The 25,331-nt window shown below is 31.9% G+C and overlaps 1 protein-coding gene across 4 annotated transcripts; it reads left to right on the plus strand.

The window, feature by feature from the left end:
• Positions 1–79: 79 nt before the first annotated feature.
• LOC121127399 (protein strawberry notch homolog 1) lies at positions 80–12,191 on the plus strand. Of its 4 annotated transcripts, none has more exons than XM_040722735.2 (11): positions 209–704; positions 3,768–4,031; positions 4,125–4,154; positions 6,820–7,523; positions 7,624–9,198; positions 9,280–9,630; positions 9,690–10,277; positions 10,334–10,447; positions 10,507–10,628; positions 10,699–10,861; positions 10,925–12,191. In XM_040722735.2, the coding sequence occupies exons 1-11, from the start codon at positions 509–511 to the stop codon at positions 11,048–11,050; spliced, it is 4,233 nt and encodes a 1,410-aa protein (XP_040578669.1). In that variant the 5' UTR covers positions 209–508; the 3' UTR covers positions 11,051–12,191. The 4 variants fall into 4 exon arrangements, with proteins under 4 accessions (XP_040578670.1, XP_040578669.1, XP_071749292.1 ...); XM_040722737.2 differs by lacking the exon at positions 209–704 and adding an exon at positions 3,264–3,522; XM_040722736.2 differs by lacking the exon at positions 4,125–4,154 and having other exon boundaries at positions 80–704.
• Positions 12,192–25,331: the final 13,140 nt, after the last annotated feature.

Consider the following 25,331-nt stretch of genomic DNA (forward strand, 5'->3'; position numbering starts at 1 on the left):
TGATATACAGTAGAACCTTAGCTTATGCTTTTTGGTTTATAAACCTCATTCCTCAGCATCGGCTTTATTTTGGAACTTTGTAGTTGTTGAAAGTTGTAATAAGGAATTTGAATCTTTAGGTGATGATTGTTTTTGTGTGTGATTGGCTATAAAGAGAGACATGTGTGTTCGTTATGTAGGGTCTGACTGTTAGGAGAAGTAAAAGAGAGAGAGAGAGAGAGAAGAAGAAGAAGACGAAGGAGAGATAGCTAGGACATTTTCTTGGTTCCCGGTTTAGCAGACTCATTACTCATTATTATTTATTCTGTATTCATCTTATCGGTGAGAAGTTATCGCTGCTACAGAGTTGAGTGGAGGAGTGAGTTTACTACTCGCTGTGACAAACGGAGTTGAATAGATTTGTCTTTGAATTGTGTGGACTATGAGCAATAGTGATATTGTTGTAGACGTACTACTCGAGTAAAGTGAAGTGTTGAGTGTAGCATCGACCACGACGTGCGGAATCATCATGGGATCCCGCGATGAGTTTGACGATACTGACGAAGAAGAGGATGTGCATAAAAAGGAGGAGACTCCCCCTGAGATGGAGGAGGAGGAAGAAGAGGATGATTCCGATTTTGAGGATCCTGATGAGCTTGAGGTTCCAGGAGGAGGAATGAGCCTCAAAACGATTCAAAAGAAGATCGGAGGCCCGTCCACTTCAAGTAAGTGAAGCGCTGAGGGGAAAGTAGGACTCCACACTCAGAGGGACACGTGTCTTAGTCAATCCTACTTCAAATAAGGCCTCTTAGATCAAAGTCAGGAGTAGTGAGCAAACTCTGGGGTTAAGTTCGTATGGAACATCATCATTAAAGGAAACAGCATCTTGGGGGCTCAAAGTAGATCATTTTACTACAGAAAGCGCACAAATTTACAATATATCTTGATGCACCTGCATCAAGGGGCTTTAAGAATTCTAAAACCCTCAACACTTATCATAAGTGTTGAGGAGGGTTTCTTTATTTAGTCCAAGCTTAGGACCCGTCATTGTCACCTGTCTTTCCGACTCATGATTAAAAAAAAAGAAAAAAAAGAACTAAAGTTGAGTGACGTCATCGAGGACCGAACTTAATAAGTTTTATGTCTGATTTACAGGTCCGAACTGGACCAGACTGTGACTGAACTGGACTACAGTCTTCAGTTTTAAATATAGACTGATACAAACTACGTATCATTGAGTATTACTTGACGCCAATGATAAACACTGAAATTTGAACTTAACTAAATTATTATGTACTGAAAAGTCCTAAAAATACTAGATTTATACAATTAATATTTTTTGGGATCAGTTATATATGGGAAGAGTAATATCATTACAGAAAAATATCTTATTAATTCCATTATACTAGTTAATTTTTTATTTATAATATGAAAATAATATTGTAAAAGAATAAGGTATATTTTTAATACATTTTAGGGTCAGGCATATGTATAAAAAACTTGGCATTACATTTTTGATGGACAGTAAGGCCAACTATTTTCCTTAGTACTAATGGAAAAAGGGTTTTCATTGTTACAATGAAATTATGGTTGTTAGGGGTCCCGAAATGACGAATATGTCACATGATTTATTATTGGGAATGGATGTCGACACATTTTTTTTATTTAAGAAACATCATTATTCTTATCTTTTATGTATTTGTTATTAATAACTACAAAACTTTTAGTGATGTGAAATATGGGTTTATCTTAGTTTCTGTTGTTAACAAAAAGTACTGGTGTTTCGAATATATATAATTCAAGCCATGATTATAATACTCAAACTAGTATAATCTTGAGTAGTATTACTCAACCGGCAGAGTGAATTCATAATAACACGTACTATAAATAGCTTCAATTTATGCAGCTTTTATATAGGCGAAAACTCAAATTTAGTAAAATATATCTCTTAATCAAACATCGATACTTTTTGTTTTGTTTTCAGAAGTAGTTTAAGTGCGTACATACTACTCTGGTATATTTAACTTAATTAACACATGGGATATTTTGAAGTCTTTTATTGATTTTTATTAAATAATATATTTGGTAATCTGTTTAAATGACTAATTATACCAGGCCTTTGAACCCTTCAAGTTTATTTATTATAAATCCGGATAATAGTAACACACCAATTTCAAGGAAATTGTTGCTCTTATCCAAATACCAAATAGTTATTGTTTCATTAAGAAGTTCATTTTCGTGAATGAGGTAGATGTTACATATGGATAGTAAAAAAAGATCAACTTATTGAAGATATATGTTCCAAAAATTATTTATGAATTTATATGACATTTCTAATTGTAAGTACATAAATATTTTTGGAATTACTGATCAGAAACATTAAAAGTTACTCTTTTCCAGATAATTTATATTAATGCTATTTTTATGAAAAATTGTTCATTAAGTAACTTTTTTAATGTTTCTCTTGTCCAAATTTGACTGTACTGAAGTATTGATTAATTTTGTGTTTTAATACACCTTTTGAATTAATGGCTAGATATCATATGTTTATTTAAGAAATTGCTACTGTTTATAATACTAATTTCTGCTTAAATAACTCCCCTGTTTTTCCGTATTCTTTCTTTGTGTCAATAAGCCTTCAATACCTTTGTTTGATTTATTTAAGAAGACATTAATTATTTTTTATGAAAGATGATGTCTGATTACATTTTTTGATTTATGATATAGTTCACGCATTTTTTTTTGCATTAAACGATTATTTGACAAAGAAGGAAGAGATGAATATTATGAAACTTTTTACATATTTGACAAAAGTTAAAATGAATATAAACTGTGCATTATCATAATAAAAGTTAATTTTATTTTTAGTGTATTAATTAACGCTTTATTTTCTCAATCAGCATTTATTTATTCAGCTGTTTTATATAAGATATGCTTAATCTCTTAATATAACTCAATTTCATAATCAACTTTAAAAGTAATCACTGTAGGGTTTTTTTATATCTGACCAATCTATTTATTAAAAAGAAGTATATACATAAATGTGTCCATGTTGTGTATACTATTGATTTTTGTCTTTAGTATAAACAGAATAAATAATGGAACGATTTATAGTAGGTACCAAGAGTATGTTTTCAAAAAAAATAACACAAATTCATGTGAATGATGCTCTCATCCTCCAGCAGTCTGTAAGTTGTCGTCCCTTCCTTCATTTCTATGATGAGAAGAGGAAGAAAGGAGAGAGAGAGCTGTTACATACGTAGATACAAAGAAGAGAAGTTTCTAACAAAAAGAAAGCTCTCTTCAATGCAACTCCATATTTCTAGGTAGTACTCTTGGAAATTGTTAATATGGTTTTTAATCATTTTAATTGTATTTTTTTGCGTACTCTATGCGTTTTTGTTCTATGTTGTAAATGATGTGCATCGCTTTATTGCCAAATCTCAATTTTCGGTCTTTTTAAGTCACGAACCACTTACTTTTTATTGATTGGTTGAATGTAGAGATTGCTTCGTTTTTCTTTAGTAGAAAATATGATCCAAGGTATTGAATGTAACGAATTTTGTTTAATGTCCGTCTTAGATCAATATTTATGAATGTAAATCTAAAATTATTAACTAACATTACGAATTCAAATATATGAATAATCTTTAATTACTACTTTAAAGTCTTAAATTGGATCTGTTGCTTTACTTTATAAATTACTAGATTATATTCATAATGACTGACTATTCTAATTTTTTGTATTTTGTTGTACATATATTCATTTATATCAATATTTTTTTTAGAAGAAAAAAGTTTACTCAAGGCTAAAGACAATCAAGACGATGACCTCGAGGTCGTGGGGATAGTTGGAGCTAAAAAAAGTAGTAATCCAAGGAGTCTTCTTCCAAATACATCGAGTGCCAATTTTGCGTCTCTCAACAATTTAGCATCGAATATGTCTAGAGGGCTAGGAGGATTCGATTTTTCATCACCTTTCATGTCTCCAAGTCTAATGGCTGCTCAAGATCCCTATTATAATCTTTCATCATCAAGTTTGTTACAAAAATGTAAGTAGATAGTTTACATTATGTACATAAAAATCAGTTTATGATTTGTTTATTAACAATTTCTGTGTTTTATTTGATTTTTAACACATGCAGACAGGGATGAATGGCTTTATGCTTTGCAAGGTAATGATTACTCAACTGAATTCTTAATAGACTTAACCCTTATTTTACAAATGTTCCTTAAATGTATCCTTTTTTGAATGGTCGATTTTATGTATTATGTACATAATTTATAAAAAATATACATACATATATTAAAATCAAATTCAGTCTAATTTAGACAAAATTAGCCCCATAGATGCTCAATATTTAGGTATATTACTCAAAGTAAATTGAAAGAATATAAGTGATATTTGATTTTTTACCTCTTACCTATTTTGTATACATTTTATTTCAATAATAAATAAGCTAAAACTAAAAAATGCGTAACTGAATTTGAGATTTGTGATAACAAAATCAAATTTTATATTTTTTAAACAATGGGAACTTACCCTTTTGAAAGAATATTATGTTAAATGTATAATGAATGTATGATACAGAACATAGAAAAAGTTTCATATAAAAATATTGTTTATTATTCTCATACTCTGATAAAATCATTTTAAATTTATGTGCTCCATGGACATTGAGAGAGTACTTTTAATTATTGGAAACCAATTGCTCTGGGAAATTATTTGAAAACTACTATGTTGCCAGTTCAGCCAATTTTTGACATGTCTAGCCGAAAAGACTATCATTTAACCGATAGATAGAAAATTTAGCTGATTTTAGTTGTAGCTAAGCCGATTTCTAGTGATATCCGAAAGACTAATAAAACTTCATGGGTTTGGATTTGGGTGTGCTAATACTGTGCACATTGACTACTTTCAAATTGAACATTTCAACGTAATAGCTCACAGTATAACTAGGAACGGATCAATCTTAAAAAGTTATAAAGCTTCAATGCAAGACATTTTGGGAATTCTGGAAAATTATTCTAAAAGGCTACGTTTCCTATCAAAGGGGCAATAATAACTACATAGGTTGTATGTTGAAAAAGGTGGTTCTACTGCCCTGCCTTTGTTTATAAATTAATAAGTTAAGGAGCCTTAAAAATTTAGAGGCTTCATATCGGTCCTCATAGGTTCAACATTAACGTATATTTGTTTAAATTCAATGATGGCGAAATGCCATAGTTATTACTGGTCTATGACATCATTTCAGATATCCCCGCCTCCCTTTTTTTTCTTCGATTAATGAGCTTGTCATTTTCAAATTCGTAAATTTGGATGTACGAAAATATATTTATCCGATTTTGAGGCGTTTTTAAAGGTTGATATAGCTGATTCTCCTTAATTCCACTAGACAACACTACTGTCTAGAATAAACCGAAGTAACCAAAGTACTTCTCTCAAAATTATTGCAAGATTGACAACTTGTGTTTATTTAATATGAATGCCAAAATCACCTTCTTTCTGAATGAATTATTTATTTACAATCATGGAAATACTGGATGATACATGCATGCGGTATATAAATAAAAACCTTTCTCAAAACTTGACTGTTGAGTGCATTGCTTGCTTACTTCATTTACGTGTGAATTATCACCTGTTTAAATGTGATTTGAGTATCTGTATTTTAGCACAACCATGTTCTTCAAACGGTGTTTACTGGTAATGGAGCAGAAAGTAGACATTTATTAATTGTTATGAGCACATTGTACATACATACTCAGTTCAATACTAAATAACAACTGGGGATACTTATTCCTGATGATAATTATTGTTTATCATCGAAGTGTCTTTAGTCTTAATTTACGTTCAATATGATGATATGTCATTTTAATGATTATGTGTTTATGTAATATTTGGCATTCTTTCACAAATCCTGCTTTAGATAAGACACCAACTGCCATACTTGCCTCTTTTCTCAAGATTTATCGAAATGTGTGGGGTGAAGGCACAAAATATTGATAAAATAATTTCAATTAATGCATCCCTGTCCAACCCACACATTTTACAATATATGCTTTTTTGATTTATTTTAACAAACTGTCGTTGTTTTAAATACTAGTTCATTTCATAATTAATACTCATCTCGAAAAGTCCGGAAATTGTTGGGTTGTTTCTAACCCTAATATATGTTTGTATTCGGTAATGATTATTTTCTTACCAAGGATACTTTTCTTAAGAATATTCTTCCTCAACTCTTGATGTTTGAGGTAGAAAACACGTTCACCAAGATCAAATTGGAATTGAGCAGATTGTCCTTGAGGGAGGCTCTTTTTGATCTCTATCTGCCTAAAATTGCACGTGAAAAAGTTCAGATCTTCCCATATTACGTATATATGTTTTTTATGATGATTATTGGAGTACTAAAAGCTTTCCCCCCTATTTTTAAACTGAATATATTTGATATAGTCGTTAATTGTGGGTTCTGACTTCTATGGACCGTCCTACTAGCTTAAATAATCAACAATTTTCGTAGTATCGAATAAGCATTTTCTCAGACACTTTAATCCAACGTTGGATTCATATGACAGTATATAGCTTAATACTTAGACACAAAATGAAGTAGCTGTATATTGAAATATGAAAAAGGTTATAACTATACAATAAAGTATATTCATTATTATATTTATTATATATTGACGAAAAATTAAAATTTTCCTTCAAAATTTTGGTATCATACATTTTTTTAACACTTTTAATATTTTTAAATTTTCAAATCACAATTTTTGGCTAGTACATCGGTAGCAATAAGAACTTTTTCTGTTATTCACCTACTAATATTTTTAATTTCTATATAGCAATGGGTAATGGCAATCTATCAAGAATGATTGGTGGCATGCCCAATCCTTTTGCTATGAATGGCTCAATGAATGTTGGTCCATTACCAAATCCATTTAGTAATTTATCAATGGCCGGGAATTTCAATTCTTTTGGTGTGGGGAATATGATGCCAACGTCAGGAGCTCTCCGACAAAATCAAATCAACAATTTATGGATGAATAATGTTCCTAATCCTTTTAAAGCCGATTCAAATGCCGAAGATGAGGAAGTAGCAGCTGAAGATGAGGAAGATATGGGTGTAATTGAAACATATTCAAATTATAAGCCTCCTAAACTGAAAATTGGCCGAAATCATCCAGATCCTGTGGTAGAAACAGCTAGTTTGGCAAGTGTTGAACCTCCGGAGGTGTGGTATGAAGTCTCTATTCCTGCCTCTACAATTGATGAAGGAAAGTTATCGGCTCTTCAACTGGAATCTATAACCTATACCAGTCAACAACACGCTCAATTTCTACCAAATGGAGATAGAGCTGGTTTTCTAATAGGTGATGGGGCTGGTGTAGGAAAGGGTCGTACAATTGCTGGTATTATATTTGAAAATTATTGCAAAGGTCGTAGGAGGTCAATTTGGGTTTCTGTGTCTAATGATTTAAAGTATGACGCCGAGAGAGATTTGGCTGATATTGGTGCTTCTGATATCGAAGTGAATTTCCTTAGCAAAGTTAGTAAATAGTATTTTAAATTTGGAATAACATATGTATTTAAAATACATTAACTTATATATGTATAGTTTCATTTAACATGTAATCTTTGTATTTCAGATGAAGTATGCAAAGATTAACTCATCCATCAATAATAATATTAAAAAAGGAGTTATATTTTCTACTTATTCTGCCCTTATTGGAGAATCTCAAGGAACCGGAAAGTACAAAACCCGTTTGAAACAAATCTTAAACTGGTGTGGTGAAGATTTTGACGGACTTATCGTTTTTGATGAATGTCACAAAGCTAAAAATTTATGTCCTAGTGGAGCAGGAAAACCTACTAAAACTGGACAAACAGTACTAGAACTACAAAATAAGTTACCTAAAGCAAGAATTGTATATGCCTCAGCTACAGGCGCTTCTGAACCCAAACACATGGCTTATATGGTGCGTCTTGGAATATGGGGACCTGGTTCTCCATTTAGAGACTTTCAAGAATTTCTTAGTTCTGTTGAAAAAAGGGGAGTTGGTGCTATGGAAATTGTGGCAATGGACATGAAATTACGTGGTGCTTATATTGCAAGGCAATTGAGTTTTCAAGGAGTTACGTTCAAAGTTGAGGAAATTGAACTCTCTGAAAGTATGCGTCGGATTTACAATAAGTCCGTCGATATTTGGGTTGATCTCTTTCATAAATTTCATGAAGCAGCTGAACTTGTAGACGCAGATAAAAAAATGAGAAAAACTATGTGGGGTCAGTTTTGGAGTTCTCATCAAAGGTTCTTTAAATATCTTTGTATTGCTTCAAAGGTTGATCATGTTGTTAAAATCGCAGAAGATGTAATTAAAATGGGCAAATGTGTCGTTATCGGTCTTCAATCAACTGGAGAAGCTCGTACTATTGAAGCTATTGAACGTGAAGAAGAGTTGACTGATTTTGTTTCAACTGCTAAAGGTGTATTATTGTCTCTTGTTGAAAAACATTTTCCTGCGCGAGATAAGGAAAAACTCAATAGAATACTTAGTTATACCAAACAAAAGACTATTTTGGATGATTTAGGGATCAAAGTTGACAAGAATAGCTCTTCAATTAAAGAAGAAGACTCAATAAACGGTAGTAAACGGAAAAAACGAACCAATAACACCAAAACTGAAGCAAAACGTATTAAATTTGAGGTTGATTCCACTGATGATGAAGAAGATGATGATGATAAGGGTTCTGATTTTGAAGCAGGGTCTGAAGACGAAGATGAAGACGAGGAAGACTATGATGACGATGAATCTGAAGAAGATTTTAATCCATTTGGAGGCTCTGATAATGAAGATGATGATCCCTGGGCTCGTAGAGGAAAATCAAAAAATGATAAAAAGAAGAAGAAGAAGAAAGCTAAGGATCCAATTACTAGTGATCCTTTTTATGCTAAGGCCCAAAAAATGATGATGGAACAAAATAAAAATGGTTCTATTAAACCAAAAGAACCCCTACTACCTCCTAAATTAGAAACTCCTCATTCCTCACAGCCATCTGCTGAAAATATAGAAAAGGCATGTCAGATGAGAGATGAAATGCTTCAAAAAATAGAGAAATTAGGCAAAATACTTCCAGCTAACACACTAGATCAACTTATTGACGAACTAGGGGGACCGGAAAACGTGTCTGAAATGACAGGACGTAAAGGACGAGTTGTTCAGGTATTTGAATTTATTTTCGTTTTTCTTCATTCCTATTAAGTGAATTAAGTAATTTCTAATTTTTTACTATTAATTGTCTAGGCACAAAACGGAGATGTGCGCTATGAATCTCGGTCAGAATTTGATGTCCCCTTAGAAACTCTGAACATCACTGAAAAAAACCGTTTCATGCGTGGAGAGAAGGACGTTGCTATTATTTCCGAAGCTGCTTCCTCAGGTATATCTTTGCAAGCTGATAGACGGGTGAAAAATAGGAAACGTAGGGTTCATATGACTCTGGAATTGCCATGGTCTGCAGACAGAGCCATTCAGCAATTTGGTCGTACTCATCGTTCAAATCAAGTATCTGCTCCAGAATATATACTACTTATATCGGATTTAGCAGGAGAACATAGATTTGCATCCATTGTAGCTAAACGTTTAGAAAGCTTGGTAAGAACTCTTTAAGTTAATGTTAATTTGTTTTTTTAATACTTCACTTTGTGTTATAGGGGGCACTTACACACGGGGATCGTCGTGCAACGGATACGAGAGATCTCTCACGTTTCAATATTGATAACAAGTATGGACGAACGGCTCTTGAAGCTACTTTTAAAGCTATTATGGGATATGAATCACCTATTGTTAAGCCACCAACAGACTATCCAGGAGACTTTTTTAAAGATATTGCGAATGGATTGATCGGGGTTGGGTTAATCACTCAAAGTGAGGACTCATCTGGCGTTCTAACTCTAGATAAAGGATATAATGATATGTCCAAGTTTCTCAATCGCATTTTGGGACTTAAAGTTCACATACAAAATATGTTATTCAAGTACTTTTCCGATACTTTAGATGCCATTATTTCACAAGCTAAACGAACGGGAAAATATGATCAAGGTATTCTTGATGTCGGTTTGACTGAAGAGGACAGAGTTGAACTTGTTAAGACTCATACTTTTAAAAGAAAGCATGCTACTGGTGTTACTAAAATTGAATTACACGTGCTGCATGTGGAGAGGGGCCTTTCTTGGGAAGCCTCTCAAGAAAAGTGGAGCGAACTCGTTGGAGCGGATGAAGGCTATTGGGTGTCTCATCAAGTAAATACATTAAAATATATAAACTTTTCAAAAAACTTGATTATTTGTCATTTTAGGTTCGTAATAATAAAAAGACTGCAATCTTAGCCGTTGCTCTTGATAATAAGAAAGGCAAAGAAAATAAGAAAGAAAAAATGTTTGTCCTTTATCGGCCTAATACTGGGCAACAGGTATGTTAAAAATAATTTGTTCATTATTTGTGAATAGTGATAGCACTGTTTTATTTTAGGTTAAAAATGAATCCTTGTCAGAGTTGAAAAAGAAATATAAGAAGGTATCCCCTGATGAAGCTGAACCTCATTGGAACGGCCAATTCAAGGCGTCAACTAAAATATGCTCTCACGCTTACTGGTAAAATACAATTAGCTAATTGTTTCCAGAATGAATTATTTATATATGTATATGTACTACTCCATACTAGGCGAGGTAAATGTAAGAATGTGTCTATAGGAATTCATTGTGAAGTTGGATTAAGACGAAAGACATATAATGTGTTAGCTGGATCTGTGTTAACTGTATGGACGCAAGTAGAAACTGTTTTAACACATGATGGAAATCGCAAAGGTATTGGTTCCAAAATGCAGGTACGTAATATTTTACTTAAAAAATAATTCCTTATTTGAAGATTTCGTTTTCTTCTTTTTTAGGTGGTAAGACTGAAGCTTGAGAATGGTAAACGTATTGTAGGAACCCTAATTCCAAACAGTGCCATGACTTCTATTTTACGGGTTATGGAAGCTGATTCTGAAGAGTCCGAAGAAACCATTTATTAGCTTATGTATAAGGATCTTTTATAGGAAATTAATCCTTGACTTCCTCATAATATGAACAAATTTATGCATATTTTTGGCTGTGATTGTATATTTTGGAAATTAAAAAAAAAAAAAAAACGAAAAACAAAATCCATACATTTTCTTTTTTTTAAATATTTTCTTAGGAATAAGAAAAAGAATTACATTTGACCAAAAATGACATAGAAAACATTCTTAAAACTAAAGAAATAAATATATAAATATTTCTTCTGAATTTATATTTATGCATTTCTCATATATTTTAAAAGAAAATATATGGTCATCGAGCATGCTTTTAATGACAGAGAAATATTTAAAAAAAAACAAAAAAAAAAAAACACGCCACATTCCTATTTACTTTTTTTTTAAATATTCAAGAGGAAACTTTGATCTCTTAGCACTCTTGTTTCCCTAATTCTATTTTCCTCAATTTTGAATTTAATAGTCAAATTCACTTACTTAGTCACAAATGAAAAAAAAAAACCTATTACTCATATGTATTTTAAAGGGCCCTACCGTCTTATAAATATATCCATATATATTTTTGAAATCTATTGTCACTATAATTAGTACTTTTTATTTTCTCCCCCTGAGTAACATACTTTATTTATGTAAATGTTAAACGGCTACCTGATTTTTAAGAATGAAATATTAATGCCTCTTGCATGAGAGAAAAGTAAAAACATTTTCAAGATCAATTCGCATTATTTCAATTTGATGTATTTTGAGTCGTCCATGAATATGGTGAATTCCCCTTTATTGAGTGTTGCATTACCTATTATTATCATCCACCATTTCTGTTTCTTTGTTACTATATACATACACTTTTTTACATATTCACTAAATCTGAACCTATTTTTTAAAAAAACTTAAAAATATATTGTTTAACTTGTTTTTATAGTTAATAAAAAATTAAGAATGGAATAGTTGAGAGCTCCTGTAATAATTTGGAAGTCTTGTTTTTTGTATTTCTTTTTTTTTTCATTTTTAATGAGTCAAAACAAGTTATGATTTTCGTCTTGTACTTTTATATATTCATCTATCTATTTAAATTACCTCTATAAATATTCACTTTGTTCCTATGGATTGATAATAATTAATAAAAGTCACAATTCCCCTGAAATGTTTGCATTATTTTGTACAAGTCTGGGGGTGTTACGATCTAAATTTTCCAGGGTTTAACCGGATAATTTTTATATGTTTACTAGTAACTTTTTTATCCACTCAACCTAGACTGTCAAAAAGGAAAGGAAATTAAAAAAACAAAAACATGGTTTAACAGTTAATTATATTTAGAGTATAGTTCTTAATTATTATACACATTGAATTGATAGTTTTTATCAAAAATTTATATCAATGACAGATTATAAAATGATACAATTCTAAAACAAGGCCCTTGATTGAAATTAATAAATATGATCCTATCAATGTAATACCTTTATTGAGTACATTATGCGTAAAGTCAGCTTAAACCATAGAAGAGTCAATTTATGAAAATAACTCAAAGAAAAATTATCCACATCTCTGAATATTTCATAAAGCGAGCCTTGATCATTCCATTTGCTTCCTTGTTATGATATTCCGAGCAAGAGGAGAGATAAATGGGATATTAAAGAAATATTTTTTTCCAATATCTGGTTTTAAACAAATATATTTTTGTGATTATTTAAAAAAAAAAAAAATTCTTAGAAGTCAATAAAAGTCGTAACACCCCTTTGGAGAGATGGATTATTTTTTGACTTCCCAATTGAGGTAATTTTTTGTTAGGCGTTCTTTGGATTTCCCCCTTTTTTTTAAATCTGAAATTGTTGGTTAAAATATGTGTAGACTCAATTTCCCTTAAATTATGAAACATAAGAATTGATTAGCAAGACAAATGACATTATACCTATCTTATGTAATTATTTAAGCAATCTAAATAACATTTATATTAATAAAATAATGTTTTACTTTTTTTTTAATATGAGGAGGACTCATTTTTAACAACGAGCGTGTAGGCTAAACCACAGCGCCTCATATTAAAAAAGAAAAATACACAGAATCAATAAAAAATACTGAATATGACTTAACATGATGTTTAGCTATGAGAGTGTGTAGGGTTAGAGAGTCATGTTAAAAAAGATAAGAAATGGGGAGTACGTACAGTCTTCGGTCTGGAAATCCTAGATCAATTTGAGACCGTAGGGCCGTAATTACGGGGGAATGAGAGTCCTGGTTCCCCAATTATGTTTTTGAATAGTACTGTTTATCTTCTTATCCATCATCACTCTAACCAGCCCCCCCCCCCCAAAAAAAGTATATATATCCTGATAACGGCACTGGATCGTAATACTTTTAAATAATTCGGTCCAGCTACGTTTTTTATTAGAAATTTTGGTCTATGAATTGAATTTCGGTCCATGGTCTAAATATTATTTCAGAAAAAATCCCTTAAGACTAAACGAATAAAAAATCGGTCTCGGATCGAGTTCAACGCTAATATATATATTAATAAAGCGAAGTTTGTTTTTGATATTATTATTATATTATATAATTAATAGGACGTACCCGTATTTTATATTGTACTTATAATTATTTTATTAATGGTTGAAATAACTCTGGATTTTAATAGAACTTGTTGATAGACAGCATAATAAAGAATCATCTTTCAACCATAATTCAAGGTATAGCTTGCTGTGAAATTGATTAAATTCGTCTTCTATTTTCTTTGAAAAGTTTAAAAATTCCGTAGATGGTTGAATTAATCCACCTCTTGATAGAGTTTGTAGGTATGGAATAGGCGGAACATTAAGATAGGAGCTATGGATTCCTAATGTTGGGAATTTGGGGCGGAAATTTTTGTCCACATACCCACAACAAATATAAATCCCTCTTCTGACAGTGGATTTTGTTGGGAATACTTGCAAAATCTCCTACGTCATCATCGACTTTGTTGAGATAATTATGCCATTTTTTTTTTTTTTTTGGAAAGACTTTAAGATACAGGGTGTCCACGATAAATTGGACCCCTCTTAAAATTCAACCTGCTTGATAAAATGGAATTTGGAGTGTATTTGTTAATATGAAAAAGTTAGACATGATATTAAACAATAAATTTATTCAACATGTTCTCCCTCAGCAGCCACAATCTTCTCCATCCTGCCTCTAAAGGATTTGCATGCCCTCATAACTTCTGCGGAATCGACAGTATTCCACTCCCTCGTAATGGAGCCCTTCAGGGCCGCGATGCTCTTGTGGCTGACCTTGCACACCTCCCTCTCCAACTTCCCCTACCAGTAGTAATCACACGGATTGAGGTGGGGTGAGTTGGAGGACTAGGTGTTGCGATCCTAGAATGTGATGTCGTGGGAGTTGAAGAGATTAGTGGTCCTCATGGTAATGTGTGCGGGCGCTGAGTCTTGTTAAAATATGAACTCCCTGCCAGCGGCCGTATCCTTCATCCAGGGGATGACGAACTCCTCCATGACTTCGCAGCACCTTATCGCGTTAACCCTTTCCTTGGGATTGAAGAAGAAAGGAGGCATCACCTCACCGGTGCTGCAGATGACACCCAGGGTCATCACGGAGGCCGGGAACTTTGTGGTGAAGACTGCAGGGACCTCTTTTCTCTCCATGGCAAGCCACCTGTCATCCTGGACGTTGTAGCTTCTATAAACAGGCCAGTTCTTCTCGTCGGAGAAGAAGATGATTCTTCCTCCATGGCTCTTCAGGTCATTGAGGAGACGCTTACAGTTGGTGAGCCTGGTGGCCTTCATGGATGCCTTGAGGATGTGTTGTTTGGCCATTCGGTATGACCTGTACCCGAAGTCCTCATTCACAGCCTTGGAGATCAGCTGCTTGCTCACTCCACGGTTCTTGGCCAACCTAGACAAGGAAGTCCCCGGCGAAGCCTTGATGGACTTCCGGAGGCCTTCAAGAAAGCAGGGAGTACGGATTTGGTCACTTTTCATGTTGTGGGCCTTGCGGCAGACCTTCCCCTCAACCTCACAAGTATTGAAGACCCGGTGCACCGTGGTCTTGGGGTAGTTAAGAAGCTTGTAGATAACAGAGGGTTTGTGTCCCACGCGAGCCAATTCGAGGATGGCGTCTCTCCTTGCTTGTTCCATGATGACTATTTTTTGTTGTCAAAACAATTGTGGTGGAAGTTATAGTGTATTGTTCACGCAACCTTTTATGTTAGTATGATTTAATCCCAATTATCCACATTATGGATCTGGATGAAGTTTAAAGTAGTTCCAATTTATCGTGGACACCCTGTAGATGACCTACACAGGATAATATCTTCATTTTGATTCCTTTCAACTTGTTTCATTTTTCCTACCACATGTATCATTGAATTAAGAATTCCCCTTTGTTCATCCAAATTAACCCCATAACCACATCCGAATGTTTTATTTATTACAGGTTGCAAACTGTTCACGACATGAAACAATTTATCTACAAGTTCGATGAAATCAGCAAATTTCTGTTTAGATTCACATTCACTTGGAACTTATATTTGATTTAAAAGTCAAATGGTACTAGTTACTGAATAATTCAGCGGCTGGCCAAACCGTTGTCTGGCATTTCCAACTACATTTAAATGATCATAACTTAATTTATGACATATTCGAAGTTCCTCATTACTTATCTAATAGTTTTCTAATTGTCTCGATTAAAATGAGAGTTCTACCCCTAATTGAAAGCCCTGACCAATGAAATGATTTCTCAGTCACTTCAGTAAGTGAGAGACATCTGCAAACGTAGATTTACGTTTATCCTTGTTGAATAGACAGGAAAAGTATGTTTTATAAGTAGATAATCCTAATTCTCTCCAAAGGTGGATATTTTTGGGTCCATATCTGAAACCATTCCAATAATACGAATCCTATTATTTTCCAATTCTAAAATAACATTGAAAAATAACACTTTAGTTAGGTACTGTTTCTTCATCTTTTTCAATAGATTCCATGAAATAATAAATATTTTGTTGGTTATGTAAATGTTAAGGAGTTGATGATTGAATCACACTGATACACAATGAATTCCTGGAGTTCTAAAATGGAACTCCTTATTCATTGACATTATTATGGATAGATAAGCTAGACGTAGCTCGAAACATGATCCTATATTAATTCATAAATTCACTTGTGGAATACTAAAAAAAGTCTGTGGGGTTTTCCAATTTATACAATGGCCTCTGATAGCTAAGGAATAAGACCGATCCTGATGTTAATCCGTCTCGAAATAAGATGACTAAAAAAGCTGAAAATATATACCTTGATTTAGTTGCAACATATTTTGGAATTGATTATTTCTTACCAGTTATACGTCAAATAGAATGGCTGAAAGATGAAATACTACTTTAGGAAATCTTGATACAACCCACAACTTTAATCTAACCCAAATAGAATATCTAAAATATACTAATGGTTTTAATGGACGCTGTAATTCTGCTGTACAAGCTGTTGGTAGTATATTCCAAGAGAGAGTAGGTCTACGAAAGATGATTTTGCCTAATACATGCATATTTATCTTTGGAAAATAAATCCTTTGATAGTGAATAAAATAGATGGCTTCCTCCTTGATCATCATTTCATCAAAACATGAGACGGCTAGGTGTGCATTTGGAACTTATATTGATTTTAATTGTTGAGAGACAATTTCAATAATGTTAGATTGAACACTAGGCATTGTTTTAAAATTTTGGATCCACCTTTTGGATATTGATACACAAGGAACCGGAAAAAGGCTACTGGACTGAATGTATCTGTAAGCTTTTGAGGAGAGAAACTTGATTACTAGTCCCTGAGTAATATCCTTTTTCTTCCATCAACTAGACTTCTTTTCACTGACGATGAGTTTACTTTGATCCTTAGTAAAAACATTTCAAGTTCTCCTTTCATTGACTCTTGAAAATATAATCTAGATTTTAGCTTTTTGTTCTTGGAAGATCTTAACGGTTTCCTGAAGTTGTTGATTTTTTCCGTAAGAGACTTGAGTTTTTGAGTCAGGAGATCTTCTTTTAGTTCCTCGTGTAATTTTTAAAGTCGAGGATCTGCACGCTTGGCTGTACGAATCGATCGTTTTCTCCGTATAAGTTTGATTGGACGAGTGGTATATTTTTACTTTGTTACGAGACGATGTCTCAGCTAGTTCCAAGGGCGTTTGATCAGAGGATTATACAAGTTTAAGTTCAACAACATCAAGAACAACAGACGGTGCAAAATAATTGGAAATGACAGCTTTTTCTTCATTTGCCTTCGAAATGGAATCGACAAAATCATTTATCATTTGCTTCCCTTTGCTCCCTTTTGCTAGGGGTCGGCATTGGCTTTTGTCCTGTTACAAGATTTTGGGAAGGAATAGCATCCGGTTTTAATTTTCTTTTTAAAGGCAAGCCTAATAGTTCATTCCTTAAACTTCTCTCATAGTTGTTTTCCATAAAATGATTTTCACAAATTCTGTATGTCTGTCTTTCCAAGTCGACCCTTTCCAAATCTTTATCCTTTAGTAATCCTTAGAGAAATCGTGATAAATCACATTATTAGGTGAGCCACAAATAGCAACCGGACAAATCCATGTTTTATTTCCGGACTCCATCGCCAGTCACTATATAAATAGAGGTACAGTAGGAAAATTTATGAAATTAATATATTAGTAGTTACTATTAAAACGATTACCAAACAATATTATATTATGAACTCTTCACATCAGCTCTGACGTCACAAAAAACCCCTTAAAATAACTCTATAAATACTCCCTTATTCTTTAATATGACGGATATGCTTACTGCTACATGCAAAGTGCATGCGAAATTTCATTAATATGACTATATTTTTATTCTTTAGATAAAAAATGTATGGACTGTATGGATTACTGTCATTCATCTTATTTTTACTCACTAGATGGGTCCTAACTGGAATCATTGTTACTTTTTATAGACTTTTATTGATATCCCAGATCGACACTGATGGCTCTCTTCATGGTCGTATTGCTAACGTTTCTGGTCTTTGTGAGTTTACTGGGGATAGGGGTGGTCAGATTTCTATGGATTGAATTTTTTAGCCCCGCCACGATATTGAGGATTATTTTTGTCTTCTCTCACCCTGTGATATTTCCTATGGATTTTACTTGATAATATCATGCGGAGTGAATCCCGCGTGACGCAATTCGCATATAATGGTTTTGTCTGGTCTGCTGGATCTCTAAATGCCTACGTATTTTTTTTTCATATTTTAATTATTTATTAACAACACACGTAGCTATTCAGAATTAAAGTTATTTATATCACACAACCTATAAAAGCTAAGATCTAAGCGATTAAAATTGTTCTCCATTTATCAGACCACTCTGCACATCTATCTATCTTAGAGAGGGTTGTTTGGTTTACCGGTACTACAGTGGTACAAGGGTACCGACGCATTTGAAACGGTACTATTCTAAAAGGGTTGTAGAACCTTACTTATGGAGGGGCTTAGCTTAGTAAGCAACACAATCAAGAGAAATTGTTTCTTGAAGTCAATGTGCTAGGTTCGATATCTGGTTGCTCCTAGAGAAAGGAAATCAAAGGAAGGATAAAAAACACTCATTCACACACCCTCTATCAAAAATAATTAGGGATGGAGTTTTTGTAGAACACGAACAGAATATAAAAATATTATGTTTCTCTACAAAAATCCCATCGCTAAAAACGACAAAAGATAAATATTATCTCATTAACCTAAAAATTTACATTGTTTAATGTTGTAACCAGTCGATGTTTCTGGTTCTGTTCTTATAATTAGTGTAATTGACTAAATTAGATTGAGTTATGTCTAGCTGTAAACAATTCCCTACAGTTATTCCATAATAATTATACAGTGACGAAGAATTGAACTATTTAATTCGGATTTTGGGTCTCTTTTCTGGTTTTTTTTTTCGGAGAAAAGGTTGTGAAATACAATAAAGGCAACAATTTGAGATCATTTAGACCCTTTTAAAGTTATAAAAAGTAATAATTTTATTACCACATTGATTATTTTGTTGATTCTTTCCTAAGATTATCTTTACCCCAGGAGACACTGAGTTCATTTCAGTGTTTGCAACTACAAAAAGTATCGTACTGGTGTTTTATAAACTCTATTATCCATGACCTCAAACCCTTTATAACTTAATGTTCCCTCCTCAGGATTTAAAGAATAATGGTAACAGATTTAAAAAAAAAAAAAAAAAAAAAAAAAAAAAATCTTGTTTCAGATGTAAATACAAAAAGTCTTGCACTGGTTTAAAGTCACAGTTTTTACAACTCTAAAAATATACCACGGTGTTACACAAAAATACTCTTTATATTTTGTTGTAAGCTGTCGATTCCCTCTTGATACGTCATTGCTATTTCATAATTTATTCTTTTTCATAAATACACAAAGTAATAAGTTCTTCTATACATATGCTTTGTTTTTAAAAGAACAGGAATACAATTTCTTGTTAATCCCTCATAGTTTATATAATAAATACATTGGGCATTTTATTATTTATATGAAGAAATTTTGTCTATTTCTTCATAGAAATAATATAATATCTAATCTGAACTAATCTTTTAATCAAATATTACTAAGCAATATTATAATATGTACATCTACTATGTAGATTGTAATAATATGTAATTCCTTTTAAAAATGGTGAAGAAGTAATATGACTCTGATAGTCTACGAGTATATAAGATATAAATAGCGATTGGTACGACTGACTTATTCCGCTAACTACCATATGATTGCGTACCTTTTTTCTGTTTCTTTTGGGAGGAAAAGTTGTGTGATACAATAAAGATAACGACGATAAAAATACCCTTTGTATTTGGTTGTCAGCTGTTGATTATCTCATTTGACTTGATACGTCATGGTTATTTCATAATTTATTATTTTTGATAAATGAACAAAGTAATAAGTTCTTCTATACTAATGATCCGTTTCCAAAAGAACAGGAATACAATTTCTTGTTGATCACTCGTCGTTTATATAATATAAATATTGGCCATTTTATTTTTTCTATGAAGCAATTTTGGCTATCCTAGACAAATACAAATATATAACGGCCATTTTAATAAAATATTACTAAGTAATATTATAATACAATATCAAATAAAATACTATGTAGATTTTAATAACATGTAATTTATTTTAAAAATGCTGAAGAAATAATATATATTTAATAATCTGGGTGTAAATAAGATATAAATTGTAGTTGGTATGATTGACTTGATTTAGCTAACTACTCGATAATTTTAGGGATTGTATATGTTCTTTTTTGGAGGAAAGTTTGCGTGATACAATAAAGGTAACAACAATATACATAAAAATGTATATTTAATTCAATTTCATAGGTCAGATCGATTAAGTGCAGCACAAGTGCAACTCCACCTGAACAATGTGGGAAAAACCCAATATTATACTAAATTGGTAGAAGAACCAGTACTTACGGCACCACTAATTCATAAAAATATTAACCCACAAATAGCGTAACCACTCAAAAAGTCCTCAAATTTATGAACTAAAGCAAGCAATCCAAGCAAAAAGAAAAATAATATTTGAAATTTAATTTTTGATTTTTATTCTACAAATTTTAATTTTTTATATTTTTTTCAAACAAAAAATCGCCATAATCCTATGGACGCCCCTACAACACCCTCAGGACGCCGCCTTTTTATTTACATATTATACTGACATAATATTCAATGGAAAGGTTTACAATACTCATGTATTTCAATAAACGCCAGAAATCAAATACGGTTTCCCGAAAAAAATATTTGAAAAGTTTATGCACCAAATACATAACTTCATCACATTCAAATTGGTTTTATAGAAGACAAAAACAACAACTGAATAACTAGCTAGGTAGGTATATGAAATTATAGATATATATATATAATACTATACATGTTATATATGAAGATGAGATATAAATTTAACAAACTCTATAATTGAAAAATAAAAAAAAAGTCGTAAAAATTGTATTTTTTTTTTTAATTTGAAAAAAACTCCAATTCAATTCTTATCTTTTCGTATTCCAACTTTACACTCGAATAACTTTTTGTTCCAAAATATATTATGTATTCCATTCGGTAATTGATTTACATTTAGGGGAAAAAATAAGTTACTAATTGAACCTATGTATTTGTCATTTCATCAAGTTCTGAATGACCTAAATAAATTTTAACTTATTCACTATGCAATTCCCTGGTAAATACTAGTGATGCTAATACTATCTGGGGCGTCCGCAGCGGGTGGGATGGAGGGCCTGTAATCCCCAAAATGAAGGAATGTTTGCTTTTACTAGGAATTTTTTTCGTCATTAGGGCAAATTAAAATGTAATATTTGAAATTTGTTTCCAAAAAATACAATATTTGAATTTTTTTCCGAAAAATATATTTGAACTTTTGTTGTGAATGGCTATAAAATTTTCAAATTTTTGTGAATAGCAATGGTTTTTTGAATTTTTTTTGCAAAAAATTCAATATTTGAAATTTTTTTCCGGGAAAAAAATGATTTTTTGCGAAATTTTTGTAATTTTTGGATTTTTTTTTTTCTGAGAAATTCCAGAAAAAAGCCCCCCCCCTCTCTAAAATAAAATCTTGCAGACGTCCCTGACCATAGGCATAGATGAAATTACAATGTGTTGGAGGAGAATAGTTTAGCTTTCAGGGTGTTTCATTAAATTAGCTGCGAGAAGCAATGATATGAAAGAAAGAAATACAAACCCCACTCCATATCTAGTAATGATATAGACAGGAATTACTTCGATGTCAATTCTACTCCGAGTCCAACAAGGATTTATACTTTAGCATTCTTCTCCGTCATTAATGAGCAAACATGATTTCTGTATATTATAGATCTCAAGTCATCCTTCAACAAAGGATAGAGAAAATTGACAAGGACTATATATCCAAGGTTCGTATTGCTTTCCAACTAACATCTGTATAGACACAACCATCTCAAAACATTCCTAAAATTGTTAGGGTTATTATGTTCATTTTCGGTTTCTTCTTTTTTTAACATGCCTATTATACACAGGATTTTCATCACTGACTATATGTGACACATATAGTCAGTGCATTAGAAAGATTTGAATAAAATAATAAATGAATTAAAGAATTAATCTATTTATATATATTGTTTCAAAAACTTCGAGTTATTTTTGCATCAAATACATATATTGGAATCAAATCCATATTGCTACTGAACTAAACTCTCCAGAGACCATTTAATTATTTTTGAAAAGGAAATATCAATTTTTTACTCTATATAATATGATTTATTTACTTTAAACAAATAAAAAAAAGACGTTATTCATTTAAGACAAAATGAAATTGATTTTTCAACATTTGCATTTGTTAAATTATAAATGAAAAAAATTTATTTTCTATTAAATTTTGGGTAAATTTTTGTAAAGTGTCAAAATACTTTAAAAAATGTATACAAAATTGTCCAAAGCCAGATTTGAATACAAAAAGAATAAATAATAATTAACTAAAGTTGGATTTGTAAACAAAACTAATATTTTTTTCAATTTGTGTAATTTGTAAAGGTTTGAGTATCTTTGTAAAACACTTACGATTTTACAATTAGTTAATAAGCAATTATCCTGTAATTTCAGACACTATTGAATGAGGATATTATTATGTATACAAGTAGATCATTAGTTCTTTAATTTTGAATACAAGTTAAGATAAGGAAATAACTGAAAAAAACATAATAGCAAATAAAAACCTTATAAAAATAAAATGTATTTTAATACAAGAGCCGAAAACCTTTTTTCTACTCTATCTCTCTTAAAATTAAAGGCCTACAATCAATAACATTAAAAAGAAATGATAAAAAATAGAAGTGGTTCCTTGAAGGGGAAAAATGCGCAGAAAGTTAGGATATTTGTGTTTCAACTAAATTGATTTAAGTAGTATATGTGGAAATAAATAGAATAATTTATTTTCTATTTAATTCTTTTGAATCAGCGTGTTAAAGATCCTTAGAAATTTGATTTTCTCTCCTATTTTTTGAAGTCTTTTTATTTCAAATGGTCTCGAATCTGAGTTTCACGAATTCACGATTTTTATAAGGTCGATTCTAACTTTAAGTCGTAGTTTAGTGTGACTTCACGGAGTTCCCTCGCTATCAAAAAATGATAGTCTGTATTTGCTTTTTTTTTCAGCTGTCAATCTTTTTAGTTCTTGCCTCCTAATCAGTGCTCTGAACTTGAATTAGTTGAATTAAAATAAAAAAAATGAAAATTGAAAAAACCCACCAACTTATCTTCGGTCTTTTTTTTGGTTCCTTTTCAGAGAAATTGTGCAAGATAGAATTAAGGTTCAAGTCTTTATCTCTATTTTGAATGTATTAACAATTAACTAATTTTGGAGTCATATATTTATACTATTTAAAACTGAAAGAAGGAAATGTCCCTAGTTTTTACACATATGTAAGACCCAATTTGGTTAATGTGAAAGGAGATTCATCACAATGGTTTCAGCCATTATTTTTTGCAAAATCGTAATGACATTTTATAAACACAAATGTCATACTCTCTTTTATTACCTATATTATACTCCATGGTGTTTTACATATTTTTCACAATCTTAAGGGAGTGAAGTCAATACTTACGGCAGTCGTTGGTTAGAAAGGCTTGGGCTTACATAGATAATTTCCAAAAATAAATTGTAAATTACAGTTCCTTTTTTATCATTCTATACTGGGATCGATTCCAATACCAGAATCCAGGCACGATTCCAGGCTTCACTAATATGAACATTTCATTGTCAAATTTATAATCTAGAGATAGACAAAGGCTATCAGAAAAATTCAATGGGCTCTAAAGAGTGAAAATTAAATCGGCATAGCTTGAATGAGGTCAATTAATACAATCAGATATTTCAATAACCATTAATCTATCTATCAAATCAAAATTAAAATGTTAAAAACTTTCATTTCACAGATATCCTTAAGACATCAATTTGTCGATGTAACTAATACTGAATATTCTACGGGATGGTCAATTGAAATCGGAGAACTGACTAATTCAATAATTAATTAAGGTTGAGTGAGGAAAATTAATTAATATTTCGATATATTGAAGAATAAGCAATTACTATAAAACAAAACAAACATGGTTAGATATAAATCGAGAAAATGACACTTGAACGTGATCGACGAATTTCCATTCGTGTATTCCAAGCAGTTGGGCATATCCAGGACCACCATCAGAGAGTCCGAATCGTTAGAGAGGAAGAAGAGCTCTATCAAATGGACTAAACTGGATATGGAGGAGTTAAAAAAATAGCACAGTCCAATACCCTTTAGTCCACATGAGGTTAAATAGATTTTTTTTTGGCTTTCACACCAGACTGTACAGAGAACTATGACAAATGGGGGTTGATAGAGGCTTGTGAGGGTTAAAAGGCCACTTTTGACACCTGCACTGAAAGAAATCCGTCTGATCCGTTACAAGACTCTATTGAGAGCTTTTAAACTTTTTTTTGATCCTTTTAGCTTCTCTACAACCCCTGATGCCAATCCTTTCGACTACAAATTGTGGATGCATGTCGAGGGGAATTTTTGCAGTGCCGTCATCCAAACACCGATGCCCTCAAAGCCACAGTCAGCCAGCACTGGGCGCCATGCCAGAGGACTACATCTACAACGGTTGCCAGCCCTTCCACCTCCGCTTGGAAGCCACCATTGCCATTAATTATTAAGAGAGCTTAGACAAACATCTAATTACAATGTTAGTTTTGTTGAAATTTTATTGTTAATTAATATATTATATCTTGTTGAAGTTTAAACTTCAAAGTGCTCAGATTTTAATGGACCACTCGGTACAATTAAAACAAACAAGTTTACTTAATATACTGGGTACGTCCACATTAGGGTGTTTCTTATTTTTCATTTTGTTGAAATGTCCGGGTCGTTGCGTCAAAATCCGTTCCTATTGATAAAAAAATAAAATCTGCAAAGTTTCAGTGAAATTGAGAAGGTAGCTCAACGGCTTGAAAGTTTTGAAAAATGCCTATTTAAAAAAAAAAATCGATTATCGATTATCGTGAAGATAGTTCAAATACAGCTTTTTATTTTTTATAATTTATAAAACAGATGACGTAATTTACTCTATCATAACTCCACATAACGTCATTTTCCAAAAGACAATAAAACTAGTTTTTTAAGTCAGTTGATTTTTTCATTTTTTTCTTTCTATTTAACTTTTCATTGAGAGGATTTAGAGGGATGGTTATTTTTACAAAAAAATGCAAAATGTAAT

The sequence above is a fragment of the Lepeophtheirus salmonis genome, chromosome 13 (genome assembly GCF_016086655.4).
Source record: "Lepeophtheirus salmonis chromosome 13, UVic_Lsal_1.4, whole genome shotgun sequence".
NCBI lineage: Eukaryota > Metazoa > Arthropoda > Copepoda > Siphonostomatoida > Caligidae > Lepeophtheirus > Lepeophtheirus salmonis.

What these genes read in the sequence shown, in the direction of transcription:
- LOC121127399 (XM_040722735.2), top strand. Translation starts at nt 509, where the DNA reads ATGGGATCCCGCGATGAGTTTGACGATACTGACGAAGAAGAGGATGTG. An exon ending in GTAAAGGACGAGTTGTTCAG is followed by an intron (nt 9,199 to 9,279) that starts GTATTTGAATTT and finishes TTAATTGTCTAG; the next exon opens with GCACAAAACGGAGATGTGCG. An exon ending in CTAAACGTTTAGAAAGCTTG is followed by an intron (nt 9,631 to 9,689) that starts GTAAGAACTCTT and finishes TTTGTGTTATAG; the next exon opens with GGGGCACTTACACACGGGGA.